General features: G+C 66.1%; 3 protein-coding genes and 1 long non-coding RNA gene across 5 annotated transcripts; 2 read left to right on the top strand and 2 right to left on the bottom strand.

Moving 5' to 3' along the window:
* Positions 1 to 103: 103 nt before the first annotated feature.
* Positions 104 to 5194, bottom strand: TKFC (triokinase and FMN cyclase). Its single transcript, XM_086749740.1, has 18 exons — positions 5156 to 5194; positions 3592 to 3658; positions 3325 to 3514; positions 3140 to 3250; positions 2868 to 3049; positions 2707 to 2785; positions 2443 to 2532; positions 2300 to 2334; positions 2117 to 2201; positions 1944 to 2033; positions 1718 to 1834; positions 1440 to 1559; positions 1228 to 1365; positions 952 to 1058; positions 742 to 845; positions 623 to 656; positions 423 to 512; positions 104 to 333 (listed from the first exon to the last, which is right to left on the bottom strand). Exons 2-18 carry the CDS (start codon positions 3595 to 3597, stop codon positions 181 to 183), a joined length of 1731 nt encoding a protein of 576 aa, XP_086605866.1. The 5' UTR covers positions 3598 to 3658; positions 5156 to 5194; the 3' UTR covers positions 104 to 180.
* A 103-nt stretch (positions 5195 to 5297) lies between these two features.
* On the top strand, positions 5298 to 18189 carry DDB1 (damage specific DNA binding protein 1). Its single transcript, XM_086749718.1, has 27 exons — positions 5298 to 5451; positions 6346 to 6494; positions 6595 to 6711; positions 7540 to 7761; positions 8416 to 8530; positions 8640 to 8737; positions 9725 to 9883; positions 10288 to 10371; positions 10532 to 10648; positions 11012 to 11114; positions 11270 to 11345; positions 11426 to 11534; positions 11705 to 11883; positions 11985 to 12148; positions 12228 to 12335; positions 12512 to 12719; positions 12884 to 12979; positions 13209 to 13320; positions 13874 to 13997; positions 14341 to 14505; positions 14874 to 14968; positions 15133 to 15303; positions 15950 to 16059; positions 16243 to 16412; positions 16739 to 16841; positions 17163 to 17286; positions 17446 to 18189. Exons 1-27 carry the CDS (start codon positions 5391 to 5393, stop codon positions 17527 to 17529), a joined length of 3423 nt encoding a protein of 1140 aa, XP_086605844.1. The 5' UTR covers positions 5298 to 5390; the 3' UTR covers positions 17530 to 18189.
* Positions 17863 to 18574, bottom strand: LOC147600658 (uncharacterized). The gene is made up of 2 exons (XR_015258769.1): positions 18476 to 18574; positions 17863 to 18296 (listed from the first exon to the last, which is right to left on the bottom strand). It is a non-coding gene; the product is annotated as an uncharacterized LOC147600658 (long non-coding RNA).
* A 1538-nt stretch (positions 18575 to 20112) lies between these two features.
* VWCE (von Willebrand factor C and EGF domains) lies at positions 20113 to 26725 on the top strand. Of its 2 annotated transcripts, XM_086749727.1 has the most exons (20): positions 20113 to 20232; positions 20782 to 20876; positions 20955 to 21044; positions 21252 to 21380; positions 21473 to 21589; positions 21689 to 21805; positions 21941 to 22069; positions 22156 to 22472; positions 22551 to 22644; positions 22723 to 22805; positions 23261 to 23348; positions 23478 to 23563; positions 23668 to 23785; positions 24806 to 24891; positions 25072 to 25168; positions 25254 to 25336; positions 25484 to 25574; positions 25663 to 25745; positions 25872 to 25962; positions 26120 to 26725. In XM_086749727.1, the coding sequence occupies exons 1-20, from the start codon at positions 20123 to 20125 to the stop codon at positions 26485 to 26487; spliced, it is 2472 nt and encodes an 823-aa protein (XP_086605853.1). In that variant the 5' UTR covers positions 20113 to 20122; the 3' UTR covers positions 26488 to 26725. The 2 variants fall into 2 exon arrangements, with proteins under 2 accessions (XP_086605853.1, XP_086605852.1); XM_086749726.1 differs by having other exon boundaries at positions 21460 to 21589; positions 21941 to 22472.
* Positions 26726 to 26906: the final 181 nt, after the last annotated feature.

Below are 26906 nucleotides of genomic sequence, written 5' to 3'. Positions count from 1 at the left end.
GGCTCGCGGCCGGCCTAGCAGCTTCCTTCCTCCCCCAGTACGGTCACGCTGCGTCCCCGCCACCCCGAATCCCCCGCCGTCCCGTCCCCCTCGCTGGGACAACTTAGGGAGACAACGAAGGTTTATTGGGGGTACGCGGGACAACAGGTCGTCCCCCCCTCCGTCGCCGCCGGCCGCCCCTCAGCTCCGCAGCCCCTCCAGCGTGGCCCGCAGCACGGCCGCCACCGCCACGGCCCCGGGGTCAGGCTGCAGCAACTGGGCAGAGCTGATGTAACTGGCTCTGCCCGCCCCGGCCTCCATGTGCCTGGTGGCTTCCGCCGCGGCCTCCGCGCTCTGCCGGGAAAAGCGGGACGCGGCGTTTCGGGATGCGGCCGTGAGCAGCCCAGCGCCGCGATCCCGGGGTTCCCCCCCCGCCCCGTTACCTGCACGGCGGCAGCCAGCACGGCCAGTAGGTCGGCGCCGGGGCTGCGCAGGGCGTGCAGGGCCTGCGCCGCGGCGCACAGCGAGTCCAACTGGGAGAAACCGGGAAAGGGACTGGGAGCCGGGGCTGCGGCCAGCCTGGCACCCTCCCCGCAGTTTGTGGGGAGTGAAGCGGCTCTGCCCCGCGTCCCCCGGCACTCACCATCGTCCTGTCCCCCGGCGCAGCTCCTCCGTACCTGTGCGGGGTGCGGGGGGGTGTCGGCAGGGTGCTGCGGAGGGGTGGGGGTCCCGCGGAGGGGCCGGGGGTCCCGCCGCACTCACCGTTGCATGGCTTCGATGCCGGCATCCATGGCGTCGGCCCACGCCGGGAGATCGGCGCCGTCACGCAGCGGCCGGGCGGCCGCCGTTAAAAACAGCCCGTAGAGCTGCCGGGACGCCGGCCCCACCTCGTCACCCGCGCTGGGGGTACGGCGGGGGTCCCGCAGGGCGCCAAACCTCACCCGCTCCCCCCTCCTGTCGCCCCGCACTCACCACGCCGGACGAGCCACCCATCTTCTCCAGCAGCAGGTCGGCCAGGGCGGAGAGGAGGCGAGCTGGGGCCGCCGGCGGGGGCCCGGCGCGCAGCCACTCCTGGATGGCTGTGGGGACCCGCCCGTCACCCCCTAAGTGCCCTGGGGACAGCGGGGGATCCCTGCCCCTTGGGGACAAGCGAGGACCCCCCGCCCCACGCCTTGGAGCAGCTGCCACGGGACATTTTGGGGCCCCCCTCCCCACGAGTCCTTGTCCGAAACCGCCCCCGTCACCCACCTCGGGCAGCCCGGGCGTGCGTGTGGCCGCAGTCGCCGTCGCCCGCCGCGCGGTCCAGCTCGTTGAGCTCGTCCTGCACGTCGAGCAGGGTGCCGCACACCCGCTCCAGGACCAGCCGCGCCCGCGCCGCGCCGGGCCCTGCGGGAGAGGAGCCGTCACCCCCGCCCGGCCCTGGGAGGTGACGGCTTTTGGGCCGCCCCAGCTCCCCGTACCCGTGCTGGTGTCACTCTGCGCCGGCCCTGGTCCTTCTTTCGGCGCCGGCACCTCCTGCCTCTGGCTCGTCGCGGGTGCCGCGGCCAGGTTGGGCCAAGCCGCAGCCGTGGTTTCGGCATCTGGAGAGGCAGGATGCGAGCGCCGGCTCAGCGGGACTTCGTCGCATCCTCACCAGCGCGTCCGGCAGCCGGCTCCGGGACACCCTGGGACATCTCGGTGACCCGGCCGTGCCGTCGCCAGCGCCTGGGGACCCCCGTCCCCGCCGGCGGGCGCTCACCGATCAGCCCCACCAGCTCCTCGTCCACCAGCATGAGGGTGAGGGAGACCCCGGCCATCTCCAGCGCTGTCATGAAGGAGCCCACCAAGGCCCGGGCGACGCGGACGCCTCGGCTCTCTGCGGGCACGGGGTGGCGAGGGTGGGGGGCGTTGCAGGAAGGACCCCCAGGATTAAAAGGCTCAGAGCCAGAGAGCAGCGCCCCAAAACCCCCGCGCCCCGCGCTCACCCAGGCGGCGCACGGCCGCGCCGGCCACGATGCCCAGCTCCAGGCAGGACAGCCCGCCCAGGTTGTTCACCACCAGCACCACGGAGGCTCCTGCAGGGCAGGGGGGCAGAATGAGACCCCCTGCCCAGGGGTCCGGCGGGGGCACGGAGGGCTGGGGCGGGGGGGGCGCTCACCGGGGCTCAGGGGCAGGTGGGAGGCGTTGGAGGGGTCCGTCATGTGCGCCAGCATCGTCTCCACCGCCTCGTCCGCCGGCAGCACCTGGGGGGCAGAGGAAGGGCCGTGGGGGCAGACCGGGGGGCCGCGGGGAGCGGGAGGCAACGGGGGGGCGGGGGGGGGGGGGAACAGCTCCCACCCACCTTCATCCTGCGCACGCCCGCCTCGCCGTGGATCCCTGCGGGGATGGGGCGGCATCACCCCGTGCTGCGGGCGCCTCCCGTAGCGGGCAATGCCCACCGGGGCGCGGGGGGGGACACGACACACGCGGGGGGCAGCTCCTTACCCAGCCCCAGCTCCATCTCGTCCTCAGCCAGCCGGAAGGTGGGCTTGGAGCCCGGGACGCTGCAGGGGGACAGGCTGAGACCCAGGGTACCTGCACGGGGAACAAGACGGGGTGAAGCCTGGAGGGGGGATTTGGGGCTGGGGGGGGGCTCTGGTTTGCTCCAGGGCTGTGAACTGCCAGGAGGAGGGGGGCAGGCGGGGCTGGGGGACAAGGGACAGCACCGCCGGGGGTCCCCAGGGGCAGCAAGGGGTCCCACACGCGTACCCATGGCTTTGGCAGCCGCCGACACCTTCTCAACGATCTCATCCAAGCTCGCCCCCGCCTCGGCCAGGGCCCCCGCCACCTGCGAGGGGCGGCAGCGGGTGAGGGACCGCCCCAAAAATCCCCCGTCGCCGCAGGGCGGGCACCGGCGGCACCCGACGGACCTTGTGTACGAGGACGGTGCCGCACAGCCCGCGGCGGCCGGCTTTCTTGGGGGCGGCGAAGGCGCTGTCGTCCCCCACCACCACCATCCGCACGTCGGCTCCCTCCGCCCGCGCCCGCTCCAGCGCCAGCCCGAAGTTCAGCCGGTCCCCGGTGTAGTTCTTCACGATCAGGAGCGTCCCGGCTGGAGCCGGCGGGGGGGGGACAGCCAGGTTTGGGGTGAAGCCACGGCGAAGGGCGAAGCCTCGACGCGCGCCCCGCCGCGCCACCTTACCTGCGCCGGCTTGCGTCACCGCTCGGATGGCTGCCAAAATGCTGCCCACGGCCGGAGAGGTGAAGACGGCGCCGGCCACCACGCCGGTCAGCATGCCCTTCCCGATGTACCCTGCGGAGCGGGACGGGGTGCTCGGGGCCATCCCGAGGGCGGCCAGCCCGCCGTGGCGCTGGCAGGGGTCTCACCTGCGTGGGCGGGCTCGTGGCCAGAGCCCCCTCCGGAAAGCAAAGCCACCCGGCCCCGGATGGCCACCAAATCGGCGCGTAGGACCACCCGGTGTCCCTGAAGGAGCCGGAGGCCGGGGTTGCAGGCCACCAGCCCCGCCAGCGCGTCATCGGCGCAGCTCGCCGCCGAGTTCACCAGCTTCTTGGGGACCTGGGGGCACAGAGGGGTGGCAGCGGTGGGGCACGGGGCGGGGGGGAGCAGGGGGCTCCCCGCCGCCCCGGGCTCACCTCCATGCGGGCGGCGTGGTGGGGACGGCGCAGGATCCTGCGCAACCTTCAGCTCCGAGTCCAAATTCTGTCGGGGAACGGCAGGGGTTGAGCGAGGGCAAGGTCCGCCACCGGCGGGGATAAGGCCCCCGTCCCACGCGGAGGTCCCGTGGGCACGGCCTGGCCTGGCACGGGGACGGCAGGAGGGCGACGGGGCGGGATATCGGGGGTGCCTGATCAGAGCGGGGAGCTGGCTTCAGTGTCTTCCCCAAACTGGGACCCCATCCTGGGGTGTCGGGGGGGACGGACCACGGTGGGGCAAGCCCCACAGCAGGGACCCCCTCATTGGGTGGGGGACCGAGATGGGAGCATCCCCCCCGAACTGAGACCCCATCGTGGGGTGAGACCACGGCGGCAGCATCCCTCCAAGCAGGGATCTCCATCCTGCAGTGGGGGGGACCAGGGTGGGAGCACCCCCCCAAGCAGGGACCCCCTTTTTGGGGTGTGAGGGGACCAGGGTGGGAGCACCCCCCCAAGCAGGGACCCCCTTTTTGGGGTGTGAGGGGACCAGGGTGGGAGCACCCCCCTCAAGCAGGGCCCCCTTTTTGGGGTGTGAGGGGACCAGGGTGGGAGCACCCCACCCAAGCAGGGCCCCCTTTTTGGGGTGTGAGGGGACCAGGGTGGGAGCACCCCACCCAAGCAGGGCCCCCTTTTTGGGGTGTGAGGGGACCAGGGTGGGAGCAGCCCCCCCCAAGCAGGGACCCCCTTTTTGGGGTGTGAGGGGACCAGGGTGGGAGCACCCCCTCAAGCAGGGTCCCCCTTTTTGGGTTTTGGGGGGGCCAGGGTGGGAGCACCCCCCCCCCAAGCAGGGACCCCCTTTTTGGGGTGTGAGGGGACCAGGGTGGGAGCACCCCCCCCTCAAGCAGGGTCCCCCTTTTTGGGTTTTGGGGGGGCCAGGGTGGGAGCACCCCCCCCCCAAGCAGGGACCCCCTTTTTGGGGTGTGAGGGGACCAGGGTGGGAGCAGCCCCCCCCAAGCAGGGACCCCCTTTTTGGGGTGTGAGGGGACCAGGGTGGGAGCACCCCCCTCAAGCAGGGACCCCCTTTTTGGGGTGTGAGGGGACCAGGGTGGGAGCACCCCCCCAAGCAGGGACCCCCTTTTTGGGGTGTGAGGGGACCAGGGTGGGAGCACCCCCCTCAAGCAGGGACCCCCTTTTTGGGGTGTGAGGGGACCAGGGTGGGAGCACCCCCCTCAAGCAGGGCCCCCCTTTTTGGGTTTTGGGGGGGCCAGGGTGGGTGCACCCCACCATCAGGGACCTCCTCTCAGCATGGGACCCCCCCTCATAGTATAGGGGGGCATCAGGGGGTGCACCCCCCGTCCCAGCATGGACCCCCCCGCCCCCCATCCTGGGGTACAGTGCAAGGAGCGGGGGGGGGGGGCTGCACCTCCCAAGCGGGGACCTCCCCCCCCCGGGATATGGGGTCGCAGCATCCCCTCCCCAAACAGGGATCCCTCAGGGTGTGCGGGGGGCCAAGAGGTGCCCCCCCAAATCCCGATCCCCCCTCCCACCCCCCGGAGCATCCCACCTGCCGTCTCGTCTGCTCCTGGGGGGTCCTCCGAGCTGCCTAGAGCGGCCCCCGCCACCCCTTCCGCTGACGTCACGGCGGCGGGCGGGCGGAAGGGGCGGTGGCGGCGGAGAGGCCGCGGCCAGGCCCCGCTCCCGCTCCCGCTCCGCGCCGCGGCCTACCCCGGCCCTGCCCCGGCCCTGCCCCGCTCCCGCTCCCGCTCCGCTTTACCGACCCCCGCCCGCCCGCCGCCGCCATGTCCTACAACTACGTGGTGACGGCGCAGAAGCCGACGGCCGTCAACGGCTGTGTCACCGGTACCTGGACCTCCCTGGTCGCGGCGCCGGGGCCTGTGCGGCCGTGGGCGGGGGGCGGCTGCGGGACGGTGGCGGGGGGGGGTTAGGGGGTACGGAGGTGCCTGACGGGGGGGCACCGGGAAGCATTGACATTCCTGGGGGGTCAGTGAGGTACCGGGGGCCTGGGGGGGGGTGCTGAGGCCCCTGGGCGGGGGGGGGGTTGGGGCGCTGGCGGGGTTGTGGGGCACTGGGAGGGGGGAGCCAGGGGGTTCCCTGAGGCCCGCGGTGGGGGCGATGAGTGCATTGGGGGGTGATCTGGGGGTGCCCTGAGGTTGGGGGGCAGGGGGAGGGTTGTTGTGGGGTAGCGAGGGGGGGGGTTAAGGTTTATCGGGGTGCTGTGGGGCACTGGGGGTGCCTTGCGTTTCGTGGGGGGAGGCCGTGGGGCACTGAGGGCACGCGTAGGGTTTACGGGGGTGGTCCGGGGCGCTGGCGTTGCGCTGAGGTTCCTGGAGGGGGAGCTGGGGGTGCAGTGGGGTTTCTCTGGGGGATCTGAGGTTTCTGAGAGCTCAGAGGCATTTTGGGGGGTGGGTGAAGCGGGGTTCCCGGGGGGGGCTGGCAGAGCAGCAGAGGTGCCGCAGGGAGAGGCGGTGGGGGCGTCCGTCTCGGTGAGCGCCGCGGTGTGCTTTGGCGGAAAGGGGTGCTTGGGGAAAGAGGAGAAGTCGGGGCTCGGGGAAGGCGCTCACTGAGGGGGCCGGGTGTCGTGGGAGGAGGGTCCTGGGGTTTCGGGGTGCCGCGGCTCGGTTTGAGGCTGTGGGCGTGCGGGGCGGGCTCCCCAGGCTCAGCGAGAGCACCCCAAGGTGCCGCTTTGTCGCTCCTCGGCGCCTCAGCCGGGATTTCTTCTCTCCTTTTTCCCAGGCCACTTCACCTCGGCCGAGGATTTGAACCTGCTGATCGCCAAGAACACGCGGCTGGAGATCTACGTGGTGACGGCGGAGGGGCTGCGGCCCGTCAAGGAGGTGGGGATGTACGGCAAGACCGCCGTCATGGAGCTCTTCCGCCCCAAGGTGGGTGCGCGGCGGGGAGGGGGCCGCCGCCGAGCCGTGGGGGTGGGGGGCGCTCGCCGGGACGCCCTCCCGACTTCACGCCGCCGCTCCGCTTTGGCAGGGGGAGAGCAAGGATTTGTTGTTCATCCTGACGGCCAAGTACAACGCCTGCATCCTGGAGTACAAGCAGAACGGGGACAGCATCGATATTATAACCCGCGCCCACGGCAACGTGCAGGTGAGCGCGGAGGTTTTCGCCCGCAGCGAGGCAGCGTCGGGCTCGGGGGCTGAGGACGCGGCTGTGGTTTTGGGGTCGTTTGCGGAACAGTAAGGTTCATTTGAGATAAGCCCGCTGTAAAGAGAACTAGCGCTCAAAACTCAGCGTAAGGCAGAATTTCCCCTGGGAAACGGCTCCTCCGGCGTTGCGTGGCCGGTCTCTACGCGCCGCGTGGCCGCTGTGAGGTTCCTCTTACCGTCGTGGCCGTGCTGCGCGTAGATGTTCTCCGTTGTCCTGCTGTACGTGGGTTAAGATCGCGCTTCTGAGCAGGTCAGAAATCCGTGTGCCTCTCTGGCTCGTCGTTAGCCAAACGATTTCCCATCAGCTGTCAGGCCAAAATACCTTCCATCTGTTACCAGGCTCTGAGCTTCCGCTGACGTGTCGTTAGCGGGAGAGCGTTTAATCTTCCCGTGCCACTGTCCCGCCTCCTGACGCGTGGAGGTGCTGATATCGGAGCCCTGTGGGGTCTGGGGAGGCCGATAACGGGGCTGGATTTCGGGAGGGTGATTTTTTTGGGAGATCAAAACGTGGCAGAGCAGCGGAGAGCGTGGCCCTCTGTCCGCGATAGAAAGCGGAGGCGCGGGACAGCGACGTGGCTTCTCCGAGGTCGTTCGGCAGAGAGTCGGGGATGGGAAACCGGTGGCGGGGTCCGCTCCTGGAGCGCCCTGTTTCCCGGGAGAGAGAAGGCGCGTGCTGCGGGAGCTCTGCCGCGCTCTCCGGTGCCTCCCACGCGGGGATCTTCCTGTGACGCTAATAACCCTTTCTCTTTGCCCTCTCCGCGGATCTCAGGATCGCATCGGCCGGCCCTCGGAAACCGGCATCATCGGCATCATCGACCCGGAGTGCCGGATGATTGGCCTGCGGCTCTACGATGGCCTCTTCAAGGTCATTCCCCTGGACCGGGAGAACAAGGAGTTGAAGGCGTTTAACATCCGCCTGGAAGAGCTCCAGGTCATCGACGTGAAGTTCCTCTACGGCTGCCAGGCTCCCACCATCTGCTTTGTCTACCAGGTACCGTGTTCTCCGGCTTTGCTCTGGTCCCTGGCTGTCTGATGGCCTGTGTGCGGAGAGGGGAGCCGTTTCCAAGCTGCTGCTTTGATTCCTGCTCAGTTTGTTCGTCGTTGTCGCCAGATTTGAACTGAGCAGAGCAGCCGTGTCTGGGATAATTTTTGTGTAGTTCTGAAACCGTGAAAAGGGGAAGTTCGTAAAAATAAGAAAACGCTTGAGAGCTGCTGTGGCGTGGAGTGGAAAGGTCTAGAAGTGTCAAAAGTTTCCTTAATGGCTCCCCTGCCGTTTTAACAGCCCCGCTTCAACGTTCTCCTCCCCACGGAGCTATTTCTCCTCCCTCCTTCCCTTCCCCGTCAGCCGGTGCTGCTCTTCGCTCCCCTCGGCGCTGCACCGCTGGCTCTCGCCGGGACCTTCTTTTGCTCGGGCCTAGAAAGCGGTGAGGCGTCGTAAATAAAAAAATGAACAGCTTTTTTTTGAAGTAGTTCCGTGAACAACATGAGTCAGGAAACCTGTGCGCGTCAGGGTCGGGTGAGACTGCCCGCTGGGCTAGGAATTCCTGGAACGGCAGCGGCGGCGGGGGATTTTTCGGCAAGCGGATGATGTTTCCTCGGGAAAGCAGTCGTCGGCGTACGACCTGATTTGTGGCTTCTCTTTCAGGACCCTCAGGGTCGCCACGTCAAGACGTACGAGGTGTCCCTGCGCGAGAAGGAGTTTAACAAAGGTCCTTGGAAGCAGGAGAACGTAGAGGCTGAAGCCTCCATGGTCATCGCAGGTTGGTCCTTCTGTGTAAAACATCTTCCCTCCTGGTTTTCCTCAAGGCTGAATGCCTCAGGCGTGCTGCAGGGGTTCTCTAAAAGACATTTGTCTTCTCCCCTGCGCAGTGCCAGAGCCTTTTGGAGGCGCGATCATCATCGGGCAGGAGTCCATCACCTATCACAACGGAGACAAATATCTCGCCATAGCTCCCCCCATCATCAAGGTGAGTGACTGCTGAGGTCTAAAAACGCGTCCCACGCTAATTCCTCCTTTCCCAGGCGTCTCTCGGAGTGCTGGGAGGCTACCGGGCTGCTTGTGGTCAAGAATTTACACCGCTCTGGTCTCCAGATGTAGTCTGATAGGGCCGCTTATTCCCAGAGGTCTGGCAAGCGTGGGTGTTTGGGGGCTGAGGGACGTATGCGACCCTTCTTCTGGCGGCAGCGCGTGCCCGCACGGCAGCGTGTGGCTCCGCTCTCTGCGGAGCGCTCGGAAACGGTGCAGTAAAGCTGCAATCTCGTTTGGGTCCCAGAGGAAGGGATTAATTAGGAGGCAGCGCGTGGCTTGGGCGTGGGGCCGGGCCAGAGCCTGGTTTCAGTTCAGGCAGGAAAAGATACGAACGAGCCCCTTGGAGACTCGAGTCCACCGGTGTGTGGTTGGGGACACTTGTTCAACGGAAAAAAAAAAAAAAAAGGCTTAGAGCTTGTGCCAGAAGTTGAGCCTGTGGTTTTTGTCAGAGGGACAGGCCGGTTCCCACAAGTAAACGGCACAGGAAGCGCAAATGGCACAGCTGAGGTGCCGCGCGGGGCTGAAAGAGGGCTCGAGCTGTGATCAGAAGGTCCTTTCAAGCTGGAAATAACGACAAGCTGGAAAAATATCGTTGCCTGAATGCCTGCAGGCTCTCAGACCGCTGCTGGAGCTCTGTGCTGGAGGGTTTGTTACACTGGAGCGAGTCGCCTGTGCTCAAGGCCGCTGGGATCTTTGCATACAGTAAAGATGGGCGAGATCAGGGTTTTTAAACCTGCTGGAGGTGCAGCAGGCTCGGAGCTCGGCAGACCCCAGATCTGTGGAAGGCCCAGCGTTAGGAAAAACGGGCTTTCTGGTGGCGCCTGTCCTGGGCTGTGAGCGGGTTTGCTTTAGGGACGTGAGGCGGCCCCGTGGACTGGGGCCGTTTCAACTGCTTCCTAAAAATTCCCTCCTCCTTCGCGTGCAGCAAAGTACGATTGTGTGCCACAACCGCGTGGATCCCAACGGATCCCGTTACTTGCTGGGGGACATGGAAGGACGCCTCTTCATGCTGCTCCTGGAGAAGGAGGAGCAGATGGACGGCACCGTCACCTTGAAGGACCTGCGCGTGGAGCTGCTCGGCGAGGTAGGACTACGGCCGCGTCGCGTGCGCCGTCCCCGTCGCTTCTCACCGCGCAGCCGGGAGGCTTCGCGGGCTGGAAATGCTCCAGCTGAGGGCTGGGGTGGTGGGAACGGCGTCTCCTGGAGCCCGGCGTGGGGTGAAGTTTCGTGGTTGTCACGGCTCTGACCTGTCGGTTGCTGGGAAATACTCAGCACTTGAAAGTTTACACCAGCTTCCCAAGTTTTTGCCTGGCGCTTGTGCGCCGTTCCTGGGAGATGTTTGGACTCTCTGGGTTTGGTAAAGGGATGAAGTTCCTCTCCTGTGCCCAGGGTTTTCCTGTCGGGCTGCAGCTCAGATGTGGCGCTTGTGGGGTGTGGCAGCGTCCTTTTCATGCTGGTGTGGTTCATCTTTATCTTCTCACTTCCCAGACGTCCATCGCAGAGTGCTTGACCTACCTGGACAACGGGGTTGTGTTTGTCGGCTCTCGGCTCGGGGATTCCCAGCTCGTGAAGGTGCGTGGCAGCCGTCTTCTGGCTTAGTTGTGTGTTCAGGCAGGATTTTGTACGCCTTTATTTTCATCACGGCCTCCTTTCTCCTCCTTGTCTGCCCTGCGCCCTTCCCACTGGCTTGGTCTTGCCTGTTGAAAGCCGGTGGTTGTGTTGTTATTTGTAGCTCAACGTGGACAGCAACGAGCAGGGCTCCTACGTGGTGGCTATGGAGACCTTCACCAACCTCGGTCCCATCGTCGACATGTGCGTGGTAGACCTGGAAAGACAAGGCCAAGGGCAGGTAACGTTGATTCCGCTTTTATTTTTCTTTATTTCTCAGAGCTGGGATGGCTGGGCAGGCCAGATGTATGCGTGGGTTGTCTGTGGAAGGAAAAGGCTTCAAACTATTTATTGGAGGATCCCAAAGTCTTATCCAGGTGTTGAGGTCTTACTGAGGAGTGGTATGAGTGGGGAAGAGAATTCTTGGATAATTCTGTTCGTGAGGAAGGGGGGTGCCTTCGTGCAGTGGGGAAGGATCAGCCGCCAAAATACTCCTCTGAGGAGCGAAGACGGGTACCCCGTCTTCCCCTGAACCCATCGCTGCGAAGAGGAGCGGGGAATCTTCCCAGCAGTGGTTGGTAAAGTTCATCTGCTTCTCCTCCAGCTGGTGACGTGCTCGGGTGCGTTTAAAGAGGGTTCCCTGCGCATCATCCGGAACGGCATTGGGATTCACGAGCACGCTAGCATCGACTTGCCGGGGATTAAAGGTGCGTGAGCTGCTCAGCGCTGCCGAATCCTGCGCAGGGCCTGGTGGGGACACGTTGTGTGCGCGGACTGAGGTTGGGCTGCGGGGCGTGGAGCTTCCCAGCCGCCAGCTTTCGGAATATTCGCTGGGAGCAAACGTGGCCTCTCTTTGTTGCAGGCTTGTGGCCCCTGAGATCGGACCCTCATCGTGAAACAGACAACACGTTGGTGCTCTCCTTTGTTGGCCAGACCAGGTAAGGAGGGGTTAACGCCGAGGCAGGCTCTCAGCCGCGTGTTGGAGCGCGATGGAACAGGAGTTCCCTTTCCTCTTCAGGGTTCTTATGTTAAATGGGGAGGAAGTCGAAGAGACGGAGCTCACGGGGTTTGTGGATGACCAGCAGACGTTCTTCTGCGGCAACGTGGCGCATCAGCAGTTGATCCAGGTACCACAGCTCCTAGAGAAATGCAGCTATGTCTCTCGCGGTGACCCCAGAGCCCTTACTGATGGTGGGGCCGACCCAGATCCCTGCTGCTTAGCGGGGGCGGAGTTTTGCGGTACTTCCCTGCACCCGTGATGTTCTGGCTCTTGAGCGGAGGTATTCTCTCTTCGCAGATCACCTCTGCCTCCGTCAGACTGGTTAGTCAGGAGCCCAAAGCCCTGGTGAGCGAGTGGAAAGAGCCCAACGGAAAGAACATCAGCGTGGCTTCCTGTAACAGTAACCAGGTCGTGGTGGCTGTGGGACGAGCCTTGTACTACCTGGAGATCCGGCCCCAGGAGCTCAGGCAGATCAGGTGGGTGTGTGTCTCCCGTCCTGGCGCGAAGGCTCTCGGCCTCTTCTGCCTGTCTTTGGGCTCAAGACTGACACCTCTGTCTGCTTCCTCCTTCCTGCCAGCTGCACGGAAATGGAACATGAAGTTGCCTGCCTGGACATCACGCCTCTGGGGGACACTAACGGCATGTCCCCGCTGTGTGCCATCGGGCTCTGGACTGACATCTCTGCCCGCATCCTGAAGCTGCCTTCGTTTGAACTGCTGCACAAAGAGATGCTGGGAGGAGGTAGGGCTCTGCTGGAGCCGCTGGCAGCGGTCACTGAGGCGTGAGTGACATCAGCCTTCTGTTCTCCTGCTCCCTGCAGAAATTATCCCTCGCTCCATCCTGATGACGACCTTCGAGAGCAGCCATTACCTTCTGTGTGCCCTGGGGGACGGAGCTCTCTTCTACTTTGGGCTCAGCCTTGATACAGGTGACTGCAGGGCACTGGGAGGGTGGCTGGCCTCGTACCTTCTTATTTACTTGACGTGCTTTCTTTCCTCCTTTGGAGAGCTCTCCCTCTTTTTTTGCAGCCACGTTGTGCTCTGCTGTCCCGCTCTTGCGAGCTCCGTCGCAGCAGCTCCCAACGCCGGCGTTCTCTTTGTGCAGGTTTGCTGAGCGACCGAAAGAAGGTGACCCTTGGGACCCAACCCACCGTCCTTCGGACTTTCCGCTCTCTGTCCACCACCAACGTGTTCGCCTGCTCCGACCGCCCCACCGTCATCTACAGCAGCAACCACAAGCTGGTCTTCTCCAACGTCAACCTGAAGGAGGTGAACTACATGTGTCCCCTCAACTCGGATGGCTATCCCGACAGGTGAGCCCGCGCCTTGCGTTGCGGAGATTTGGACTCCACAGTGGGACCCTGGGATCAGCAAATGGGGTCCTGGGATCAGCGTTTGCGGAGGAGAGGGAGGTTCTTGCTGTCTCACAAGCGCCGTTGCTCATGTGTTTGTTTTTTTTTTCCCCCCCCCCATACAGCTTGGCGTTGGCCAATAACAGCACCCTGACGATCGGCACCATTGACGAGATCCAGAAGCTGCACATCCGCACGGTTCCCCTCTACGAATCGCCCAGGTGAGCCGAGCGGCGGGAGGGAGCCTGGTTTGAGGCTCTGCTGCACAGAGCAAGGTTGGGGGAAAGCTTGGCGGCGTCAGCGTTCCTGTTGCGGGCTCGGTTAGCACGCAGACTTTTGCCCAGACTGCTCTCAGCTCCGTCTCTTCTCACCAGAGCCTCTGTGCTCTCCTCGGAGTGGCCTGTCCGGTCTCTCCTGCCCACACAGCTCTGGTTTTTTTTTTCCCCACAGGAAGATCTGCTACCAAGAGGTATCGCAGTGTTTCGGCGTGCTCTCGAGCCGCATCGAGGTGCAGGATGCCAGCGGGGGCACCACTGCCCTCAGACCCAGCGCCAGCACCCAGGTGAGGGGTAGCTGCTAGATCCTCCCTGAGCTCTGAGCTGTAGGTGTCATAATTCCTCGGGCCAAACCGTGATGCAGATTCTCCTCGGCAGTCTTCTCTCTCAAAGCTCTGAGTGCGAGCGCTCCCTTTGGCGGCCTGGGAGGCGATGGGGCGGTAAGGCCTCTCCGTGGGGTTGACGAGGGCTCTCCGTGCCGCTCCCTGGCAGCCTCGGCGCGCTCGCTGTTCTGGCGGATCACCTTTGGTTTTGGGCTTCTGTTCACTCTCAAGTAGTTTCCTCCTCCCAGGGGTGCAGGCACAAGTCCTCTTCAGGCAGTAGCTCTGGTGGAAGCCACAAAACTGTAAACTCTTCTGTTAATGCAGTGCTGGCTCTTCTCTGCACGCCACAAAACTCTGCTGGCGCAGGAAGCGTGTCCCTTCACTCAGGCCCGGGGCACTCCTTGCTTCCCCTTCTCTCCCATTCCTTCTTCCGGTCCCCGGTTGCCTCGTCTCGTGTGGAGCAGCGTGAGGACGTGCAGAGTCGCGTGGGAATGTGACTGATCGTACTGTGTCCTAGGCCCTGTCCAGCAGCGTGAGCACCAGCAAGCTGTTCTCCAGCAGCACGGCACCGCACGAGACGTCCTTCGGAGAGGAGGTGGAGGTGCACAACCTGCTCATCATAGATCAGCACACCTTCGAAGGTACCAATCCCAAACTCTGGCCGGTTTTCTCCACTTTTCTCCTCCGGGATGAGCCCAGCAGCGTGTGGCTGAGACTTGTGACCTTCACAGACTTGTGAATGTCTGTGATCTTGCACGTTTCCTTCGGTCAAAGCATTTTTCCTGGAGGAATTTTAAAGCATAGTGGTTTTCGATGGCACAAGGTGGCGGTGGGGAGCAGGAGAGGGAATCTCCAGGCGGCTACCTTGGACGTGTCTTAAATTTTCAGCTGCTCCTAGGCGAGCTGCTCTGCTCGCACATGGAGGTGCTGCCTGCCGGGACGTGGAGGACTCAAGTTTGTTTCCGCCTTTCCCTTTTTGCGCAGTGCTTCACGCTCACCAGTTTCTGCAAAACGAATACGCCCTCAGCCTGGTCTCCTGCAAGCTTGGCAAGGATCCCAACACCTACTTCATCGTGGGCACCGCCATGGTGTATCCCGAGGAGGCGGAGCCCAAACAGGGCCGCATCGTTGTCTTCCACTACTCTGACGGTAAGAGCAAGGTCTTCTCACGTGGCCGGGTCTCGCCGCTCGAGGGAGATGGGAGATGAGCTCCTCAAGCCCTAGAGAGCTCGCGTCCCAGGAGCAGGCAGAGATTTTTCCCAAGGAACCCGCCGTCGGCTGCCCGCAGACAGTGTCTGTAGGCGCTGTCGCTGCAGCGTGTTCCCTTTCGCCTCGTCTCCTAGAGGAGCCAAATAATCCCTCCCCAGCGCTGGATTCTGGGATTCGCTTTCTCCGTGTCGTGTCGCTCCTGTGTTACTTGCCCACAGATCCTCCAAGAGAGTTTCTAGGGCTCCCCTGGGTTTGCCACCCTGGGGAGCGCGGGGCAAATAACCGGGAGGTGCGTGGGTTTGTTCCAGGGAAGCTGCAGAGCCTGGCTGAGAAGGAAGTCAAGGGAGCTGTGTATTCCATGGTGGAGTTCAACGGGAAGCTCTTAGCCAGCATCAACAGCACGGTAGGGCTCTCGCAAGACCCTGACTTGTTTTGGGAGCGCTTTTCGGAGGCGGAAGCTGCTCCAGCTGTGTGGTCGTCAGCCGGCTCCTCGATATCTGTCGGGGGAGCGAGTCCTGGCTGGCAGGGGTGTCGGTGGTGGCTCAGAGCTGCGTCCCTTCCCTTCAGGTGCGCCTCTATGAGTGGACGGCGGAGAAGGAGCTGCGCACGGAGTGCAACCATTACAACAACATCATGGCGCTCTACCTGAAGACCAAGGGAGACTTCATCCTCGTGGGGGATCTGATGCGGTCCGTCCTCCTCCTCGCGTACAAGCCCATGGAAGGAAACTTCGAGGAGGTATCAGTGCTGTTGAATAGTCTTGGTCGAAGGCGTGCTGGGAGCCCGTGCTGCCTGTTCCAGTAAGGTCTGGGCAGGGGGAACGGTCTTTTCAGGAGATACAAGAAGGAGCTTGGCTCACCCCACCTTCCCACCCTTTGAGAACGAGGATGTAGGGCTGTGCTGTGAGAGCAGCGTCCGCTGCTCGTGCTGTTAGACAGATCCCTGTGGTTTCTGGAGGGATGGATCCTCAGGCTTCCAGGAAACCGGGCAGCCTCTGGAAGAGCAGGCTTCGTGCGTGTGCTTGCCACCTGCCAGGGTGGGGAGCTGCCATCTGGGCCGCCCGTGGTGCACTTGGAATGGCTGTAGCTGCATTTCTGTCAGCAAACGCAGCGTAGCCGCCGGGCGGGTGCTGGGACCGTCTGCGCGCTCGGAGCGGCTCTCGGCCTGGCTTTGGCACGGGCTGGCCTGCGTTTGCGCAGGGAGCGCCTTGGCGGTGTCCAAGTGTCGCTCAGGCCAGGGCCATCTCCAGGAGGGACTTGGTAGCAGAGAGAGACAGACTGGATCCCACCTTGCTCCTGAACCTTGGTGTTGGGTGGAACGAAGATGCTGGAACGCGCCACGGGCCATCTGTGCTTGCGAGCCTCTCCTCTTGTTCCCTTTCCAGATCGCCCGGGACTTCAATCCAAACTGGATGAGTGCCGTGGAGATCCTGGACGACGACAACTTCTTGGGAGCAGAGAACGCTTTCAATTTGTTTGTGTGCCAGAAGGACAGGTGAGCAGCAACGTGTGACGGGAGGGGTGGGGTGACAGGACCTTCTGGTCTCCTCCACCTTGCGGCTACAGAGGCGGGAAAGCTGCGGGGAGCGTGCCCGGCTCTGAGGAGCAGCGAGGTGGGAGGCAGGGGAGCTTTCGCGTTCCCGCAGCACAGACTGAGCGGGGCTTTTTCGGATTTCAGCGCGGCCACGACCGACGAGGAGCGCCAGCACTTGCAGGAGGTGGGGCTGTCCCACTTGGGAGAGTTCGTCAACGTTTTCTGCCACGGGTCCCTGGTCATGCAGAACCTGGGCGAGACGTCCACGCCGACGCAGGGCTCGGTTCTCTTCGGCACCGTCAACGGCATGATCGGTACGGGGCAGGCATCCCCAGCCTCGAGCGTGAGGGTGACGCGTCCCCTTCCTGCTGCTGAACCTGGGCCGGGCTTCCCTCGCGTCTCCGTTCTTCTCCGTTCCCCAGCTGGGTGCTGCTCAGTGCCGTACTCCCTTCAGAAACCCGCTTCTCTCGGCTCGGCTTCCGGGAGAGGAAAACCCTCTGGCTTTCTCCGAAACCCCTTCCTTCTCCCAGCTTCCAGCGCAACTCCAAGCCCGACAGCCCGCCGTTCCCTGCTGGGAGCTGCCGCGACGCCCTGGGTGGGGTGAGGCCCTAAACCTTCGTCTCCGTGTTGCCCTTTGCAGGCCTGGTGACCTCGCTGTCGGAGAGCTGGTACAACCTCCTGTTGGACATGCAGAACCGGCTGAACAAAGTCATCAAGAGCGTGGGCAAGATCGAGCACTCCTTATATCCTTCCGCAGCTCAGCCGGGAGCCCGGACCTCTGGGTGCTGGGGGCCGGCTGATGAATTCGGCCTGAGCCAGCGTGGGGCGGGGCGTTGGTGCCGGCAGCGGGAGAGGGTGGCAGCGTGTTGGCCGGCTTGCCCGGGGGCTTTGTGCTCCAAGAGAAGGCACCTGCGGTGGAGAGGAGCCCGCCTGACGGGGTTTGAGGATGAATCTGGCTCTGCGGTGGCCCTAAAAACGCCGCGCCAATTCAGTGACCCTCCCGCCGCGGCGTTGTCTGTCAGTCTGTGTCACCCCGCGGGGGTTTGACTCCTTGACGGTGGCACCTGGAGATCGTTCCACACCGAGCGCAAGACGGAGCCGGCGACGGGGTTCATTGATGGTGACCTCATCGAAAGCTTCCTGGACATCAGCAGGCCCAAGATGCAGGAGGTGGTGGCGAACTTGCAGGTGAGATGGGTTTTGTGAGCTTGGGCCCCTCCAGATTTGCAGCAAGGACCCCGCCCGGCAATCCGGCCTGCAGTAAATCCATAAATCCCTTCCTCCAAGGAACGTTCTCGGGCTCCTGCCGCTGCCTCCGTGCTCCCGCGCCTTTTTCTCTCCTCGCAGATCGACGACGGCAGCGGCATGAAGAGGGAAGCCACCGTAGACGACCTGATCAAGATCGTGGAGGAGCTGACCCGGATCCATTAGCGGGATTCGGGATCGTTCCCTACCGCCTTCCTCCGCCTTGAGCAAGGGAATCTTTTCCCCGCCCGCAGCTTGCGGACCCCCGGCCGGCTGCGCTCGACGCCAGCGGTGGCGGCCCTTGCCCGAGGGGACGTGGGGGAAGGAGTCCGTGAAGGGGAGCCAGCTCCTTAGGGATTTTGGGGGGGGTGTGTTGGCCAGGCACCGCTTCGTCGCCTGCTCGGATTCACGAATCCCGCGGACTCGGCTGCTGACCCAGAACTGGTCGCTCTCGGGTGCCCGACCGGTAGCGCTCGGCTGACGCGGTGCCCTTGCCTGGATTCGCTCTTCACTGTCGTCTTTAGTATTTTTTTTTTTTTTCCTTTTTTTCTTTCGTTTTCGATTCTTTTCTGCTCTGTTGTGTTTTGTTTTTTTTTTTTTTCGGAAGAGGAAGCGAAGCTGCCTCTAGGCTGAGGGCGAGGGCTCGGAGGAGACATCTGGGGCTGGGTGAGACCTGCGGGCGCGGAGGGGGGAGGATTCCCCCTACGGCTGGGCGACGGAGCTGAGCGGGACGGCGCGCTCCTCTCTCCGCGGGATCTGCGGCTCGCTCAGGGAGGGAAGGGCTGGCAAGCTGAATCAAGTTGTTGGTTTCTGAGTTTTACCAAATAAAGTAGTCCAAGAGGAAAAGGTCCGTCTCCTGGCGCCGAGCTCCTCGGGGGGACTCCGTCGCCGCCTCCGCTTCTCCCCACGCGAGGGGCTGCAGCTCTGTGGGCTCTCCCTGCGAGAAGCCGGTGCTGGCTGAGGCTGACGGACGCGGGGTCGCAGGCTGGGCCGCCTCGAGCATTAATTTGCCGTGAGGATGTTGAATCGTGCCGGTAACTCGCAGACGGAGGGCCTGGCGGCTGCTCCCTGCGCGGGCGATCGCGGCGAGGGTACCCCGTGGGCGCAGGGGAGCGATTCGCTCCTCTCGAACGGACGGATTGATAATTATCCCGCTGCTCTCCGCTGGTTTATCGACGCCGTAAGCCGCCCGGGCCAGGGGCTGGCCGCTGCCCTCGCCTATGCGTCGGTGGCAGGGGAATCCCTGGCTGCTCTCCTCCGTCCTGGGTGTGTGGGTTTCCATCGGCCCAAATTTTTCCCCAAATCCTCCCCTCCCCGCCAGCAGCACGAGGCGGGCAGCCTCCTGAAGGACGGGCTGGTGCCGACAGCGTCCTCGCGCTCCCGCTGACATCTCTGAACGGTGGGGCCGGCCCTGTTTTTTTTTCGCGGAGGTGGCGGGGAGAAGGCTATATTTGGACACGTTTCTGCCCAGCGAGGTTGTTTAGGCGGGGGGGGAAGCGGACTGTGACCCTTTGCGCCGAGCCTGGCCTCGTGCGTGCGTGCCGGCTGCGAGCAGAGCGCCTTTTTATTAGCTGGGCTGTTTGCGTTCCCGCAGCTGCTGGCTTCCTCGGCTTCTCGCTGGAACTGGGGAGGGGGGGCCCGGGGGGCACACTGGCCTGCGGAGACCGGCACGCACGGCTCCTGTGCGCCCCAGCTAAACTGGGGATGCTGGTGCCGATGTGATGCCGGCAACCTCCCTTTTTTTAACTTTTTTTCTCCTTTTTCTTTTTTTGTGCAGCCCCTGGGCTGTGCTTGCTGGGGGTCCCGCACCCCTAGAGCGCTGTGTTCCCCCCACCCATCCTCCTATAACTCTTAATTTTCGGAGCACGCAGGGGGTGATGCCGCAGGGGAACGCCAACCCGTGGGCAGGGGCGTAGATTTGGGGGGAAGCCGCGCAGGACGGGGAGCGGGAGGCCGCGGGTCGGTCCCACTCCGGCGAGAAGCCGCAGGTATTGACCCCGTCGCTGCGCGGAGCGGGGGCCGGCGGCGCCAGCCCTTTGCTCCCTGGTATAAATCATTTACCTGCCCGCGACCTTCGCTTCGGCCCCTGGAAGGGTCGAGGGGCCGAGAGGGGCTGTGAGGTTTGGCTGGGGGGGGGGGGGTTGAACCCCACCGTGGGGGTGTCCCGCAGCGTCCTGCACCCCTCTTCCTCGCCGGGTGCACCCCCACCATCCCAATTCCACTTTGGCCCCTTTATCTGCTGCGTGCTCCTCTTTGGTGGGTCCCTCTTGCAGGGCTGGGAAGGCGGCCCAGTGCCGCCAGGAGGAGGAGGAGGAGGAGGAGGAGGAGGGGTGGGGAGAGGCCATGCCGGAGCTTTGCCAGATGTGGGAAAGGAGAGAAGGGAGCGGGGGGGACGCCTTCGCTGCCGCTTCCCGCCCGGTTGGGGACCCCCTTCCCTACCCTTCGCCTGCCGCGCTCCCCGCCGCGATGGAGCCGCCGCCTTCGGCCCAGCGAGCCAGCCTCGGGGCGAGCATCCCCGACGCCGACGCGTCCCCCCGTGCCGGGGCGGTTGGGCGCGTGGAGAGCCGGGTGCCTCCGAATTTTTTATTTATTTCCCCCCCCGCCCTCCACCTCCCAGCTCTCGCCTCCCTCCACCCCCCGCATTGTTCCCAGCCCGGCGGGCGGGAGGAGGAGCAGGGCCAAGGGCCAGCGTGCGGTAGGCGCCCGTGCCGCCGAGGCAGGCAGGAAGGAAGGCAGGCAGGCGTCGGGAACGTGCCGCCGGCCGCGGCCGCCGCCTGTCATGTTGGTGGAGCTGCTCTTCCAAGCTGCCTGTGTATCCCTGTTCCTCCCGGGCTGCCAGGGCAGGGTGTACCCCGCGAGGAAGAAGCCGGCCAACTTTGCCGTGGAGAGGTAGCCGGGTTCCCCTTCTTTTCCCTTCTCCCTCTCCCAGCTGCACCTGGGGACGGCGGCGTGCCGTGCCGCGCCGTGCCGTGCCAAACTCCGGCCATCCGCCCCCTCGGCTGCCGTCCAGACTCCGGCCGTGCTTCCCATCCCGGTGGGAATCCCTCCTTCTGCCCTGAGGTGGCTGGGAGCAGGGGAGCGGGACCCTCACATGGGTCCTGCATCCCCAATCTGCTCCCTGCATCCCTATTCCGCTCCCCGCATCCCACGTCCGGCTGTGGGACCTTTTCTCCCCCATCACCGCATGCCAGGGTGTTCGGGCCCCTCTGTCCCGCTTCATTTCGGGGCTGCACTGCACCCCTCTTTGCCCCCGTGCCCCCCTAGACCCATGCCGCTCTCAGCCGCCCGGGATAGCGTGGCCGCGGGCGCGTCGTGATGGCTCCCGCGTGTCCCCCGCATCCCCGCGTTCCCGGGGCTGGATGAGCTTCCCCCCTCGGGACCTTTGCTCTCCATCCCTGGGGGGGCTCGGGGGGCCTCAGCCCCTTGTCCGTCGCGCAGGCGTCGCGTGGGACCCCACGTCTGCTTCTCGGGCTTCGGCAGCGGATGTTGTCCCGGCTGGATGCCGACTCCGGGCAGCGGGCAGTGTACCCTGCGTGAGTACGCACCGCGGGGGCGCGGGGGGGACACACGGGGGTCCCTGCCCTCCTGACCGCTGCCCCCGGCCCCCGCAGCGCTCTGCTCCTTCGGCTGCGGCGGCGGCTTGTGCATCGCCCCCAACCTCTGCTCGTGCCCTGATGGAGAGCAGGGCATCACCTGCCCAGGTACCCAAGCGCTCCCCGTTGCGCCAAAATCCGGGATCCCCCGAATTTTCCTGGCCGGGCACCTCGCTGCGTGTCACCTGGTGCAGTCCCCCATCCGGGACGCAGACCCTTGGGGATGCGGGGAGCGGGTGCTGGGGTGCGGGGAGGGCGAGCGGGTGCTGAGGTGGCATCGGCGTCGCGCGGACCCCCCGTCTGTCCCCCTTCCAGAGCCGCCGGGGACGTGCGGCGAGTACGGCTGCGACCTCTCCTGTAACCACGGCGGGTGCCAGGAGGTCGCCCGCGTCTGCCCCCTCGGCTTCTCCATGGTGGAGACGGCCGACGGCGTCCGCTGCACCGGTGAGCCGGGCTGGGCTGGGCCCGCTGGGATGGACCCGGGTGGGGGTCCCGGCGGTGGCGCCCACCCACCCACCTCCAGCTCTGGCCCTCAGACATCGACGAGTGCCTGAGCGCCGCCTGCGAGGGTCTCTGCGTCAACACCGAGGGCGGCTTCGTCTGCGAGTGCGGCCCCGGCATGCAGCTCTCCGCCGACCGCCACAGCTGCCAGGGTGCGGGGGGCCGGAGGGGTTGGCCGGGACGGTGGGCAAGCGGTGGCCGGTTGGGGCTACCGACCCTCAGCTTTTGTTGCCCCCCCCCCCCCCCCCCAGATACAGACGAGTGCCTGGCCACGCCGTGCCAGCACCGCTGCAAAAACAGCGTGGGCAGCTACCGCTGCTCCTGCCGCCCCGGCTACCACCTCCACGGGAACCGGCACTCCTGCGTGGGTGAGCGCCGCGCGCCGGCTGCCGCTTCCCGCCCCGCGCCGCGATGCCCCGGGGATGGACGTGGCCGTTGAGCCCTTTTCCCGGCACGTGGCGCCTCCTGCTCGGATCCCGACAAATCCCGGCGTCCCCCCGCAGACGTCAACGAGTGCCGGCGACCGGGAGAGCGCCGAGCTTGCCAGCACGCGTGCCACAACACGCCGGGCAGCTTCCTCTGCTCCTGCCGCCCCGGGTACCGGCTCAGCGGAGACAGGGTCTCCTGCGAAGGTATCCGGTTCCTTCTCCGGGAAAAGGGCGGGATGCGTCGCCAACCCCCTGCGTATCCCGAACGACGCCCGTTCCTTCCTTCCTAGGTTACCCCAAATCTATCCTGGCCCCGTCGCCCATCCTGCAGTCGCTGCAGCATCCGCCCACCCTCGTCCTCCTCCCTCCCGGCTCTGGGGGACCCCTCCTCGCCCCTCGGGGCTCCCCATCGCCCCACATCCCCGCCGCAGCTCCCGGTACCCAACTCCCTTCCTCCTCTCCCACCCCGGCCACCCAACCGTCCCGGCGGGCAACGGGACCCCCCGGTACCTCCGCCCCATCGAGCCCGCGCTGCTGGTACCGGGGGGTCCTTCGGGAACCCGGTGCTCGCTGGACGGAGTCGGGGTGCCGGAGCTGTTCGTGCCAGGTGAGCCCCCCCTCGCCGTCCTCTCCCCACGCCCCCCCTGAGCCCGCCGTGGGGCTGAGCCGCCGCGTGCCCGCGCAGGGGGGACGAGTGCTGTGCGAGGCCGTCAGCTGCCCCATGGCTTGCACCCACCCGCTGCCCGCCCCGCCGGGGGGCTGCTGCCCCAATTGTGCAGGTGAGCCCCGACCCCAGCCCCCCTGCCCCGGGGCGGTGCCCCCCCCGCACCCCAAATCGCGACCCACCTGCCTCGCAGGCTGCTTGCACGAGGGGGTGCCCCGCGCCGAAGGCGACGTCTTCTCCCCGTCCGACGGGAACTGCACCGTCTGCGTCTGCCTGGTGAGCCCACCCGGGACGGCAGCCCCCCCGTGTTCCCCTGCCCCCCCCCCCCCGCGTCCCCGCTCAGCCCGGGGACGCCGGAACAGGATGGGAGCATCCCCCGCGTCCCCCCGCGTCCCCCCGCATCCCCGCTCAGCCCAGGGACGGCGGGGCGGGATGGGAGCATCCCCCGCGTCCCCCCGCGTCCCCCCGCATCCCCGCTCAGCCCTGGGACACCAGAACGGGATGGGAGCATCCCCCGCGTCCCCCCGCGTCCCCCCGCATCCCCGCTCAGCCCTGGGACACCAGAACGGGATGGGAGCATCCCCCGCGTGTCCCCCCGTGTCCCCCCGCATCCCCGCTCAGCCCAGGGACGCCGGGGCGGGATGCGCTGTGGCGGATGATGCCCCGGCACCGTTCCCCGCCGTGGCGGGGTGGGGGGTGCCGTGTCGCAGCCCCCGCGCTCCTCTCCGCAGGCCGGTAACGTCTCCTGCATCGCCCCCGAGTGCCCCCCCGGCTCCTGCCCCGGCGCCTCGCCCGCCGACTGCTGCTCCTGCCAGCCAGGTGGGTCCCCCCGCGACCCCCCAAGCCACGGGGCGAGCCCAGGGCTCTGCTGGGGAGGGGGATTCGGGGTTTGGGGGGGGGGCGGTCGGCAGGAGCCCCGCTTTTGACCCCAGCCCCTCTCCTCCCCAGCCAAGTGCAGTTTTCGGGGTCGCACCTACGCCCACGGCGCCCGCTTCAGCCTGGACGGGGACGACTGCACGACTTGCGTCTGCAGGGTGGGTTTTTTTTTTTGGGGGGGGGGCTCCGGGGGGGGCCCCAAGGAATCTCCAGGGGCTGGTGGGGCAGCGGTTGATGTGTGTCCCCCCCTCCGTGTCCCCAGGGCGGCGAGGTGGAGTGCTCCTTCGCCCCCTGCCCCGCGCTGGACTGCCCCCAGCACCAGCGGCACCTGCGGCCCGGGCAGTGCTGCGTCACCTGCCGGGACCCCCCCGCCCCCGCCGGTCAGCCCGCACTGGGGGCAACTGGGGCGGGGAGGCGGGGGCGAGGGAGAGTGGGATGGGGGGGACAAGGGGGGACAGGGTGCAGGGGAGGTTTGGGGATGGGGAGGGTGGGATATGGGGGATGTTGGGGAGGGGGAGGGGGGGACGTGAGGGATGCTGGGGACGGATGTGGGAGATACTGGGGAGGGTGGGATATAGGGATGGTGGGATGTGGGGAATACTGGGGATGGCGGGGTGTGGGGGACACAGGGAATGGGGAGGGTGGGATGTGGTGGATGCTGGGGACGGATGTGGGAGATACTGGGGAGGGTGGGATGTGGGGATGGCGGGATGTGGGGGATACTGGGGATGGGGAAGGTGGGATACAGGGGATACTGGGGATCGGGAGGGTGGGATGTGGGGGGATGCTGGGGATGGGCAGGGTGGGATATAGGGGATACTGGGGATGATGGGATGTGGGGGATGGATGGGGAAGGTGCGATATAGGGGATACTGGGAATGGGGAGGGTGGGATGGATTGGGAGGGTGGCATGTGGGGGACACTGGGAATGGGGATGGTGGGATGTGGGGGATACTGAGGAGGGTGGGATGTGGGGGACACTGGGGATGGGGAGGGTGGGATGTGGAGATGGTGGGATGTGGGGGGATGCTGGGGATGGGCAGGGTGGGATATAGGGGATACTGGGGATGGTGGGATGTGGGGGACGGATGGGGAAGGTGCGATGTAGGGGATACTGGGAATGGGGAGGGTGGGATATTGGGGATACTGGGGATGGGGAAGGTGGGATACAGGGGATACTGGGGACCAGGAGGGTGGGATATAGGGGATACAGGGGACGGGGATGGTGGGATGTAGGGGTCACGTGGGGACAGGGAGGGCAGGGAACTGGGGGAGCTGGACGTAGGGGTGCACAGGGACTTGGCAGGGCATTTTGGCGGGGGGCTGCACAGCCCTAGGGTTCGGAGGTGGGGAGCAGGTGACAAACTGGGGGGTGCCCTCATCCCCCTGTCCCGGCCCAGGTTGCTTTGTGGACGACAACGGCGTGGAGTTTCCCGTCGGCCAGATCTGGTCCCCGGGCGATCCCTGTGAGTTATGCATCTGCCAGGTGAATGAGAACCTGCTCTGCTTCACCCCCCCTACCCACCCCCCCACCCCCCCCCCGCCCCGCCGCACGGCTCCTGTCCCCCCAGCTCGTCACCGCGGGCCCCGGTGACGCCTTCGCGGGTGCGAAACCCAAGGGTGGGGGGCGGCCCGGGGGTCTCTGTCCAGTGCTCCTCTCCCGCAGGCAGACGGCTCGGTGAGCTGCAAGCGGACGGACTGCGCCGAGACCTGCCCGTACCCCATCCGCATCCCCGGGCAGTGCTGCCCCGACTGCTCCGCAGGTGACGGATGCGGCCCCTCCGCGGCCCAGCTCGGGCAGCGGGCTCGCTGAGGTGTCCCCCAGCAGCCCCTCTCTGCTCCCCGCAGGCTGCACCTACATGGGCAGGATCTTCTACAACAACGAGACTTTCCCCTCCGCCCTGGACCCCTGCCTCAGCTGCATCTGCCTGGTGAGGGCCGCGCCGGGGACCCCCACGTCTTTTTTGCCCCCACGAGCTGAACCTCAATTTTTTGGTTTTTTTGTGTTTTTTTTTCCCTTCTCCCTCCATCCCGGCTGTTTCGGGGCTGCCCTCGCGCGTCTCTCCCGCCTCTCGCAGCTGGGCTCGGTGGCCTGCTCGCCCGTGGACTGCGCCATCTTCTGCACCTACCCCTTCCACCCCGAGGGCGAGTGCTGCCCCGTCTGCCAGGGTAGGAACCGGGACTGGGGGGAGTTGAGCCCCCTCCAGCCTGCTGAGCCCCCCCGGCCACGCGCTGAGCCCCACCTCGCTCCCCACAGATTGCAACTACCAGGGTAGGAAGGTGGTGAACGGCCAGACCTTCACCCCCGAGGGACAGCCCTGCACCCGTTGTACGTGCCAGGTGAGCCGAGCGCCCGCGGGGTGCCCGCGCCCGTGTGGTGCCTGCACCCATAGCAGAGGGAACTGGCGCTGGGATGGTGGTGGGATGGCTCACCCCCCCCCCCCCAATTTCACCGCTCACCCCCAGCTCGGGGAGGTGAGCTGTGAGACGAGGCTGTGCCCCCGCTCCTGCGCTGAGCTCGCCGCGCTGCCCGCCGCCTGCTGCCCACCCTGCCAAGGTAACGGGGATTCCCGGGTGCCGGGAATGCCGGCGGCAGGGTCCGGCTCGGGACCCCCCGGCCTGCTGCAGCACCCCGGGGTGGTTGGGTGCCCCCCGCCCAGGCTGGGGGGTCCCAGGGGAGAGGTGGGTGCTAACCCAACGCGTCTCTCCCTCAGCCGCGGACGTCCGGCTCCCGCTGCAGAGCAGTGACCTGTCCCCGTCCCCGTCCCCGTCTCCATCCCACCGGGACTCGCCCACCGCCACCCCACCCCCTGGCCCCCCACCATTGACCCGCGCCCCCCGCCACCGCCTGGCCCAGCTCCTGCTCCCCGACACGGCCCCCCACCACCCCTCTTCGGGGAGCGCAGGGGCTCCCACCACCCTAAGCCCCCCCGGGCACCCATCGACAGCCCCTCTGCCCCCCGACACCCCGTCTGAGACCCCCAGCTCAAGCCCCCAGGCTCAGGGACCCCCCGGGGACGCGGACCCCTCTGGGGTGCCACCGGCCGGTGAGGAGACCCCCGGAGGGCACGGGGCTCCCTAGGACCTGGGTATCTGGCGCAGAGGAGGATGAAGAGGAGGAGGACGAAGGCTGAGAGGAGGGAGGGGGTCTACAGGACCAGCAGGCCTGGCCCACCAGTCCCCCTGGGGGGGGTGGGTGACTGGGGAGGGGGTGTCAAGCAAGCAGGGTGGGCAACAGCATCCCCACTCCCACGGGTGCACCCCCCTCGGGCAGAGGCTGCGTGGTTCCCGCGGACCCCGGGGGTCCCCCAGCCCCTCGCCACCCCGCTGAGGCAGAGCTGGGGGGCAGGACCAGCCCCCCCACCCCTCCCCGTGCCTCCCCGGCTCTCTGGGCGCAGGATGGGGGGGCTGGGAGATGCTCCCGGCGGGGCTGGGGTGCCCCGAGCCGGCCCTCCAACCGCAGGACGCCCCCCTGGGGTGGGTGCTGCCCCCGGCTCGCTG

Source organism: Chlamydotis macqueenii, chromosome 5 (assembly GCF_036417535.1).
Source record: "Chlamydotis macqueenii isolate bChlMac1 chromosome 5, bChlMac1.mat, whole genome shotgun sequence".
Lineage (NCBI taxonomy): Eukaryota > Metazoa > Chordata > Aves > Otidiformes > Otididae > Chlamydotis > Chlamydotis macqueenii.
Note: the sequence above shows the minus strand (reverse complement) of the source record. Positions and strands in the feature narration are given on the sequence as shown.

What these genes read in the sequence shown, in the direction of transcription:
- TKFC (XM_086749740.1), bottom strand. An exon ending in GCACGCCCGGGCTGCCCGAG is followed by an intron (nt 1,059 to 1,227) that starts GTGGGTGACGGG and finishes GGGTCCCCACAG; the next exon opens with CCATCCAGGAGTGGCTGCGC. An exon ending in TGCTGGCTGCCGCCGTGCAG is followed by an intron (nt 334 to 422) that starts GTAACGGGGCGG and finishes TTTTCCCGGCAG; the next exon opens with AGCGCGGAGGCCGCGGCGGA.
- DDB1 (XM_086749718.1), top strand. Translation starts at nt 5,391, where the DNA reads ATGTCCTACAACTACGTGGTGACGGCGCAGAAGCCGACGGCCGTCAAC. An exon ending in AGCCTCCATGGTCATCGCAG is followed by an intron (nt 8,531 to 8,639) that starts GTTGGTCCTTCT and finishes TCCCCTGCGCAG; the next exon opens with TGCCAGAGCCTTTTGGAGGC. An exon ending in CAGGAGCTCAGGCAGATCAG is followed by an intron (nt 11,884 to 11,984) that starts GTGGGTGTGTGT and finishes CCTTCCTGCCAG; the next exon opens with CTGCACGGAAATGGAACATG.
- VWCE (XM_086749726.1), top strand. Translation starts at nt 20,123, where the DNA reads ATGTTGGTGGAGCTGCTCTTCCAAGCTGCCTGTGTATCCCTGTTCCTC. An exon ending in GCACCGTCTGCGTCTGCCTG is followed by an intron (nt 22,806 to 23,260) that starts GTGAGCCCACCC and finishes TCCTCTCCGCAG; the next exon opens with GCCGGTAACGTCTCCTGCAT. An exon ending in GTGAGTTATGCATCTGCCAG is followed by an intron (nt 24,892 to 25,071) that starts GTGAATGAGAAC and finishes CCTCTCCCGCAG; the next exon opens with GCAGACGGCTCGGTGAGCTG.